Genomic DNA, 9,978 nt, shown 5'->3' on the forward strand with positions numbered 1-9,978 from the left:
TGCTTGAAACATGTTGGTATTACAGACTCGGTCAGGGACAGGTTGAAAATGTCAGTGAAGACACTTGCCAGTTGGTCAGCGCATGCCCAGAGTGCATGTCCTGGTAATCCGTTTAGCCCTGCGGCTTTGTGAATGTTGACCTGTTTAAAGGTCTTACTCACATTGTCTACGGAGAGCGTGATCACACAGTCATCCAGAACAGCTGTTGCTCTCATGCATGCTTCAGTGTTGCTTGCCTAGAAGCGAGCATAGAAGTAATTTAGCTCATCTGGTAGGTTTGTGTCACTGGTCAGCTCACGGCTGTGCTTCCCTTTGTAGTCTGTAATAGTTTGCAAGCCCTGCCACATCCGGCAAACGTAGGATTCAATCTTTATATTGACTCTTTATCTGTTTAATGCTTTGTCTGATTGCATAGCGGGATTTCTTAAAAGCGTCCTTATTGGAGTCCCGCTCCTTGAAAGTGGCAGCTCTACCATTTAGCTCTGTGCGGATGTTGCCTGTAATCCATGGCTTCTGGTTGAGGTGTGTATGTACGGTCACTATGGGGACGACATTATCGATGCAATTATTGATGAAACCAGTGACGGATGTGGTGTATTTGTAACAGGGTTATATTGGTGATTCTCCTTGCCACTTTATTGTTAAGCCAATTGGTTTTTGGTTTTAGTTTTGTCTTGCCTTCACCTACTCAACATGGCATCTTATTGGCTGGTTTGCGTAGCTTGCTTACGAGGGAGGATGTTTCAGTTAGAATTGTCCCAGTGAACAAGCACCAAACCAGCGGTAAGTTGTTGGTTGCAAAGCACTGTACGTCAAAAGTGATTTTTATACTCCCAAGTGATGATTTAAATCTACAATTTATATAAATTTGCTTGTAAATGTTATTCGAACCTCACACATAAGATGCAGCGTTTTTTGGTGAATATTTATTGTGCATTTTGTTGTAGAGAATTCCCGCCAATACTAGCTAGCAACCTACTGTGTCTGGTGGGGGGGTTCGTATATTTTGTACAGTGCGTGAGTGCAGAGTTGGATGGTGAGCCGTGCATTGCATGACGTGTAATTTTGTGCTGTTTCTATCAATTACATTGTTCAAAATATTATATTGTAATTGTTGTATTATTTTGGTAACTACATTGCCCAGTGAACAAGCACCAAACCAGCGTGCGTGAGTGCAGAGTTGGATGGTAAGCCGTGCATTGCATGACGTGCAATTTTGTGCTGTTTCTATCAGAATAAAGCTCCATGACTGGTGCTACAAGTTGGAGTTCGTGTCGATGATTGATTGTACACAACGCAAGAAGAGTACTGTTACATATTCCTCAACGCCATCGGAAGAATCCCGGAACATATTCCAGTCTGTGCTAGCAAAACAGTCCTGTAGCTTAGCATCTGCGTCATCTGACCACTTCCGAAATGAACGAGTCACTGGTACTTCCTGCTTTCGTTTTTGCTTGTAAGCAGGAATCAGGAGGATATAGTTATGGTCAGATTTGCCAAATGGAGGGTGAGGGAGAGCTTTGTACTCGTGTCTGTGTATGGAGTAAAGGTGGTCTAGAGTTTTTTTCCCCTCTGGTTGCACATGCTGGTAGAAATGAGGTAAAACAGATTTAAGTTTCCTTGCATTAAAGTCCCCGGCCACTAGGAGCGCCACCTCTGGATGAGCATTTTCTTGTTTGCTTATGGCCTTATGCAGCTCATTGAGTGCAGTTTTAATGCCAGCATCGGTTTGTGGTGGTAAATAGACAGCTACGAAAAATATAGATGAAAACTCTCTTGGTAAATAGTGTGGTCTATAACTTATCATGAGATTCTCAGATGAGCAAAACCTTGAGACTTCCTTAATATTAGAGTTCGTGCACCAGCTGTTTTTAACAAATAGACACAGACTTACCAGAGGCAGCTGTTCTATCTTGCGAATGCACAGAAAACCCAGCCAGCTGTATGTTATCCATGTCGTCGTTCAGCCACAACTCTGTGAAACATAAGATATTACAGTTTTTAATGTCCCGTTGGTAGATTAGTCTTGATCAGAGCTCATCCATTTTATTATTCAATGATTGCACGTTGGCTAATAGGACTGATGGTAGAGATGGATTACCCACTCGCCGTCGGATTCTTGCAAGGCACACCGATCCCCTATATCGCTGTCTCTTCTTCATGCGAATGACATCGCGTCCGACTTGTTAAATAAAAAATCTTTGTCCAATATGAGGTGAGCAATCGCTGTTTTGATATTCAGAGGCTATTTTCTGTCAAAAGAGACAGTGGCAGCAACATTAGGTACAAAATAATTTACAAATAATGCAGAAAAACACACCTAATAGCACAGTTGGTTAGGAGCCCGTAAAACAGCAGCCATCTCCTCCGGCGCCATTATTTATGCGGCATGTCCGTATTTTAATGGTATGCTTGCGAAAAAACCCTGCAAAGAGGTAGGGGTTTACATTAAAATATTACAGTAGCCATAGCAACAGGGTCAAAGATCCACCCTGTGATGTTGTGACTATAAGGTTAGACGTCCGTGGGTGTGGCTAGTTCAAGTCCAGCTCAGGTAAATATTGCCCTTTACCCTTGCCAGGTGCTTTACATGAATGTCTAACTGTAAGAGTACATTAAATGTGTTTTTTGGGTTCCAAGCATCCTTTAATTTGTTTAATCAAGAGGATAAGAGTTGATCCTGTTCTATCCCTTTACCTGAAGGAGTACATCCACTGAGAGCAGTGGCTGTTATGTGAAATAAAGGGTTGGCTGAAGGCCACATCTAAGTAAGAACTGAGGATAATACCACCGTACCTGGCTGTAGCTCTGCTCTGTTCGGGTCTGTCTGTGTCTCTTTTGATTAACCTAAAGAGTGAGGAGAGGAGGGCTGGGGAGGGAGCTGTGCTGTTCTGTGGAGTTCAGAGAACCACTGAAAGCCCTCCCGCTCAAAAGATGCTTTGGTGAGAGGCTAATGAAAAATAAAAGAGCCGCTGATTGCGAGGGGAGCGACAAAGGCTCTGACCGGGAAATCAGCATATTCAAAATCAAAGAGAGCAAAGGAGGGAGGGAGAGAGGGAGCTATGGAGGGGAGAGAGATATACAGAAAGATGGAAGAGAAGATGGTACATTGTGTTAATAATAAAGGGGATTCAGACTGAGAATGTTTGCAGAGAAGGGGAGGTAGGGGAGGAAGAGAGAGAGAGGGAGGCAATCGAGCGAGTGACAGACAGGCGTGAGAGGTTTTAATTCCATTGCTATAGCTCTCCTCATCAACGGGTGGAAATGCACAGACAAAAGGCATGAGCCATGAGATATGGACCTGCTCTTTTCTCTCATCCCCCTTTCTCTTTATTCATCTGTTTTCGCTTTCCACTATCTTAGGAGAGACAGGAACAAGGTATCCGAGCGCGCTCGCCAACCAGGCTGATTTTCATATCAATGTAGCGTTGCCACGTACTGTAACCCTGCCAATAACATCACAGTGTCTCCAATCAGTCACAGGTGATAGGGCATCGTCAGCATCCTAATTGGTTGGGGGTCGGATGGTCCTGGCCCAATCACAACCTCTTCCGTTCCACTGTATGTTCCAATGTACCTCTAATAGTTGTCTTATATCAGCTCGCTTGCGCTCAGATGAGCGGGGTGGAAATAATTGAGGTGTGTCCTTTAAAACATTATCCAAAGTTCTAATTTCAGGCAGTGCTGATAGGGATATTTAAGACCAACCAAAAGCTGGTTTTAGTGGTAACACAGTTGGTAATGGCATGAATTTAGACAGTGGAAGCGCAGCCTATCCAGCCGTGAGGCACAATGCCCATATGCGCATAGAACAAGAGTAGCCTGATGTGCTTTTGGTGCCTGTATACTTTGTATTTAGAAACATAAAAACTTATATTTTTTCCCATTTTGTTTTATTTTATTAATAACCAAGCATAGCCTCCCCTCATTTCAATGAAGGCTTTTGATGCCCGATGCAATTGCGTTGTAGTCAAGACTGGCGATAAAGGTTTTGCCTCCTGAGACCGCTTGGAAGTAAATCTTGATCACCAAAGCTTTATTAAAATATCACCACCAAAACTTTATTAAAATATCATCACCAAAGCTTTATTAAAATATCATCACCAAAGCGTTTTTTAAATATCATCACCAAAGCTTTATTAAAATATCATCACCAAAGCTTTATTAAAATATCATCACCAAAGCTTTATAAAATATCATCACCAAAGCGTTTTTTAAATATCATCACCAAAACTTTATTAAAACATCCTCACCAAAGCTTTATTAAAATATCATCACCAAAGCTTTATTAAAATATCATCACCAAAGCTTTATTAAAATATCACCACCAAAACTTTATTAAAACATCCTCACCAAAGCTTTATTAAAATATCATCAACAAAGCTGTATTAAAATATAATCACCAAAGCTTTATTAAAATATCACCACCAAAGCTGTACTAAAATATAATCAGCAAAGCGTTATTAAAATATCATAAAAAAAGCTTGATTAAAATATCATCACCAAAGCTGTATTAAAATATCATCACCAAAGCTGTATTAAATATCATCACTAAAGTTTTTTTTAAATATCATCACCAAAGCTTTATTAAAATATCATCACCAAAGCTGTATTAAAATATCATCACCAAAGCTTTATTAAATATTATCACCAAAGCTGTATTAAAATATCATCACCAAAGCTTGATTAAATATAATCACCAAAGCTTTATTAAAATATCCTCACCAAAGCCTTATTAAAATATCATCACCAAAGCTTTATTAAAATATCATCACCAAAGCTGTATTAGAATATCATCAACAAAGCTTTATTAAATATCATCACCAAAGCTTTATTAAAATATCCTCACCAAAGCTTTATTAAAATATCATCACCAAAGCGTGTTTTAAATATCATCACCAAAGCTTTATTAAAATATCATCACCAAAGCTGTATTAAAATATCATCACCAAAGCTTTATTAAAATATCATCACCAAAGCTGTATTAAAATATCATCACCAAAGCTTGATTATTAAAATATCATCAGCAAAGCTGTATTAAAATATCATCAACAAAGCTTTATTAAAATATCATCACCAAAGCTTTATTAAAATATCATCACCAAAGCTGTATTAAAATATCATCACCAAAGCTTTATTAAAATATCATCACCAAAGCTGTATTAAAATATCATCACCAAAGCTTGATTAAATATCATCACCAAAGTTTTTTTTAAATATCATCACCAAAGCTTTATTAAAATATCATCACCAAAGCTTTATTAAAATATCATCACCAAAGCGTGGTTTGAATATCATCACCAAAGCTTTATTAAAATATCATCACCAAAGCTTTATTAAAATATCATCACCAAAGCTTTATCAAAATATCATCACCAAAGCGTGTTTTGAATATCATCACCAAATCTTTATTAAAATATCATCACCAAAGCTTGATTAAAATGTCAGGTTTGAGAGGAATAACACAGTGAGCTGACGTTCTCTTTTTATCCATGCATTGTAGGCATGCCCACATTATTTTAGCCATACAGGTCCCGTTTTTGATGTACGTTAAACCCCCCCCATGATGTAGGCTACATGTCCATGCCCATCATGAAACGAGAGATACCGGCTATTATCTGATGACAGCACAACAGTAAACAAACAGAGTAGCATATTTCAACACTGCAAGCACAACACAAAACACAGAAATAAAATATAAATCATGCCTTACCTTTGACGAAATTATTTTGTTGGCACTCCAATATGTCCCATAAACATCACAAATGGTCCTTTTGTTCGATTAATTCCGTCAATATATATCCAAAATGTCAATTTATTTGGACCGTTTCATCCAGAAAAACACAGCTTCCAACTTTCGCCAAGTCACTACAAAATATATCAAAAGTTACATGTAAACTTTACCAAAACATTTCAAACAAATTTTGGAATACAACATTAGGTATTTTTAAACGTTAATAATCGATCAATTTGAAGACGGGATGATCTGTGTCCAATACAAAAGAAAACAAACTGACGCAACTTTTTTCGTAACGTGGCTCTCTCAAAAAATTTACTTCATGTGACCCTCATTTATGATTCTTCAGTACACAAATAACCTCAACCAATTTCCAAGGACTGGTGACATCCAGTGGAAGTGGTAGGAACTGCAAGCAAGTCCATTAGAAATCTGGTGTCTCTAAAATAACCAATTGAAAAGACAGTGACATCAATTTTTTTTTAATTCTGAATGGTTTGTCCTCAGGGTTTTGCCTGTTACATAAGTTCTGTTATTCTCACAGATATGGTTCAAACAGTTTTCTATCCAAGTGTTTTCTATCCAAATCTACTAATAATATGCATATCTTATATTTTGGGGATGAGTAGCGGGCAGTTGAATTTTTGCATGCTATTTTTCCGAAAGTGAAAATGCTGGCCCCTGCCCACAGGAAGTTTTAGAAGGAGAAGGCCTTCACAGAGAAGGCGATCCCTAACGGAAATATGCAAATACATGCTAAAATAAGGCAATAGGATCTTGCTAGCTCGTGCTTGGCTTTGCCCATCTGCTCGCTTGTTAATTTGCTCCCATTGGAAACGATGCTGGTGATATATCTTGGGTTAGTTACCAGTATCTTTGGTTTTACTCTTGTAGTTTCTTTAGTCTCTCAGGTCATCACAGTCCATGTGAACGGTCCAAATGAGATGGCTACCTATATGTATATATCTACCTCCATTCATTTGTACCCCTGCACATCAACACAGTACTGGTACCCCGTGTATATAGCCAAGTTATTGTTACTCATTGTGATTTATTCATCGTGTTATCATTTTTTCTCGTTTCTTTCTTCTATTTTTCTCTCTGCATTGTTGGGAAGGACCCGTAAGTAAGCATTTCACTGTTAGTCTACACCTGTTGTTTACAAAACATGTCACAAATAAAATTTGATTTGATCTGAGCTGAGGGACGTGAACAGGGGTGAGAGATGAGATTACAAAGGTCCTTTTGCTTCCTGGTTTATTAGTAATTGTAACGGTGACGATGCGCCAACGAGTGTTTGTCGTCTGTTTGTGCTCTCTTTATCACAAATAAATGTTCTAGGTCTTGCTGTCTTTCTCTCTCTCTCTCTCTCTCTCTCTCTCTCTCTCTCTCTCTCTCTCTCTCTCTCTCTCTCTCTCTCAGAGGGGCGGTTCGGCACACAACTGCGGGCAGCTGCAGGTGGGTCAGGTAATCCTGGAGGTAAACGGGGTTTCCCTGAGGGGCCGGGAGCACAGGGACGCAGCGCGCCTCATCGCTGAGGCTTTCAAGACCAAAGAGAGAGAACACGTGGACTTCCTGGTCACGGAGTTCAACGTGGCACTGTAGGAGGAAGTAAAGGAAGAAGAGAAGGAGAGAGAGAGTTATCATGGAGGAAGGAGGGAGGAGGGACAGTGGCTACAGAGCTAGAGAGGATAGGGGGTGGCTGTTGGGGCAAAGTCCTACACACTGTTCTGTACATGGGTTCATCTACCAACCTTTATCTGGTCACTTGGCCTCACCATCCTCAACATCCTCCAGCTTTAGCTCCAAAACAAGACACGGACACAGTTGCACTCTAAGTTGAGAAGTTGCCATGATTTCTGATTTTCATGGACTTCCACCATCCTTGTGACCTTGGTTTTCAGGATACTCCCTGCAGCAGTCACCTCTCTGGACACATTATTGTATGTGTTTATGGCAATCTCATGTACTGTCACTCTATCTGTGTTGGCTAGTGGCTTCATCCTGTGGATCTCAAATGGATTCTTGGACAATGACGCCATCAGCACTAGAGCTCTGGCAGAAGATATGCTCCTGAAGCGGTCAGTTAGTGGTCAGTTAGCGGTCAGTGTCTACTAACCTGCGTCAGTCTGAGAGACTAATAGCACACGCAAGAGACACAGGCTGTGTCGCAAATAGCACCCTATTCCAATATAGCGCACTACCTTTGACCAGAACCCTATGGGCCCTGGTCAAAAGTAGTGCACTAAATAGGGAATACGGTGGGACGCAAGCCAGCCTTCCATCCAGCAGATGGAAGAGGCAGGAGGAAACACCATTTTCCAATGATAGTTTGTTTTTGTAAATGTACAAATGTAGATACTATACAATATATACATAAAGATAATCTATGAATTATAGAAACCTACTATATTACATGCTTAAAAAGTAGAATTCTTCAAAGTGTACTGTTAAGTCCCTTAATTGCTCCACTTTTCTGCAAATGTGTCCCCAAGTGAAGAGTAATGGAGATGATTGTGTTTTAATTGCCCTCTCTGGCAGTGCTAGTCAGCCGTACTGTTTGTGTTTACACAAGGGGCTTGCAGGGGCCTGCGTCACATAGTAATTACTATGCCTAAGAGGTAGTAATGAGGCATTTGGAAAAAGAAACTGCTGCAGAAGCTCTCTCCGATACACACTGCCAGAACACACACGTGGCCCAGCATACACACACACAGGCATGCCATCTTACCACACAAACACGCAAGCACACAAACAGGCAGAAGTCACTGCGGATTGATGGAGAGCTGATGCTAAGAACTTGAAGAAGCACTTTATCCAATAATTTAACAGGTATGAGGAGCAAGTCATGGCAATCAGGAAAAAGAAAAGAGAAACAGAGAGAGAGAGAGAGAGAGAGAGACACAGAGAGAAAGACAGACAGAGAGAGACAGACAGAGAGAGACAGAAAGAGAGACAGAGCGAGAGAGAGAGAAAGAGAGAGAGACAGACAGAGAGAGACAGAGAGACAGAGAGACAGAGAGAGAGAGACAGAGAGACAGACAGAGAGAGAGACAGAGAGAGAAAGAGAGACAGAGAGAGACAGAGAGAGACAGAGAGACACAGAGAGAGACAGACAGAGAGAGAGAGAGAGCGAGCGAGAGAGAGACCAATGAAAGAACTGAGAAGTGCAGTAGTTGTTGTGGAGGATTATTTGTTTCCTCTCTGGGAGGGAGAGGGGGTGTGCGAGGGAGGGGGAGAGAGGGGTTGAGTGAGGGAGGGGGAGAGAGGAGAGAGAGTGAGAGTGAAGCGGTACATGTGCCATTCAGGGGAGTTTTAGCATTATAGCGGACAGAGAGAGAGGGATAGATAGAGAGAACGACAGACAGAGAAAGGGACAGATAGAAGTTATTGATGTAGCAACAATAACCATCAAGTTTAAGTCAGGTTTCTCTTGATGCCCATTTACATACAAGTGCTTTGTTCACCTCATTCAGATTATAGAGATTGTCCATCATTTCAATCATTGTATATTTATGTAGCATCGCAAATGACACCCTTTTCCTATAGTGCACTACTTTTGACCAGGACCGATAGGGCTCTGGTAAAATTAAGTGCACTATATAGAGAATAGGGTGCCATTTGGGATGCAATATTATTCTGTATGCATACTTAGGATATGAGACACAATCATGAGAAGACTGCCCTATTCCCTGCCAATGCCACCTCATATGCTTAACATTCAGCGTGTGTGTGTGGGAGTGTGTGAGTGTGTCCTACTCCTATCCACAAGGCAGTCACTATTAAACACTGCTATCTGGGAGGAATTACTTAGCTTCAGAAATGGTGGCTTTGTTCTCTGAGCCGTGTCTTTACACTGTGCATATGACACAGACAGCCCTTCAGAGAGAGGGATGAGAGGAAGGTGTACTGTGTCTAACGCTGTTTCTACGTTTTTGCACTGGAGATGGGCAGAGAATGCAGAGCAAGGATCAGAGAGCGAAAGAGGTTGACCTGATGCAGGAGGAAGGGAAAGGCACACACACACATTTCACATTACACAGGTTGACCTGATGCAGGAGGAAGGGAAAGGCACACACACACACACACACACACACACACACACACACACACACATTACACAGGTTGACCTGATGCAGGAGGAAGGGAAAGGCACACACACACATTACACAGGTTGACCTGATGCAGGAGGAAGGGAAAGGCACACACACACATTACACAGGTTGACCTGATGCAGGAGG

General features: G+C 41.1%; 1 protein-coding gene across 2 annotated transcripts in view; it reads left to right on the forward strand.

Moving 5' to 3' along the window:
• Positions 1 to 8,973, forward strand: part of whrna (whirlin a) — a 168,747-nt gene extending 159,774 nt beyond the window's left edge. Inside the window, exon 12 of one of the 2 annotated variants that reach the window (XM_055874156.1) lies at positions 7,160 to 8,973. In XM_055874156.1, coding sequence (XP_055730131.1) covers positions 7,160 to 7,342 — 183 coding nt within the window. In that variant the 3' untranslated portion in view covers positions 7,343 to 8,973. The remainder of the gene's footprint in view (positions 1 to 7,159) is intronic. The other variant, XM_055874157.1, reaches the window with a different exon arrangement.
• The last annotated feature ends 1,005 nt before the right edge of the window (positions 8,974 to 9,978 follow it).

Source organism: Salvelinus fontinalis, chromosome 21, assembly GCF_029448725.1.
Source record: "Salvelinus fontinalis isolate EN_2023a chromosome 21, ASM2944872v1, whole genome shotgun sequence".
Classification (NCBI taxonomy): Eukaryota; Metazoa; Chordata; class Actinopteri; order Salmoniformes; family Salmonidae; genus Salvelinus; species Salvelinus fontinalis.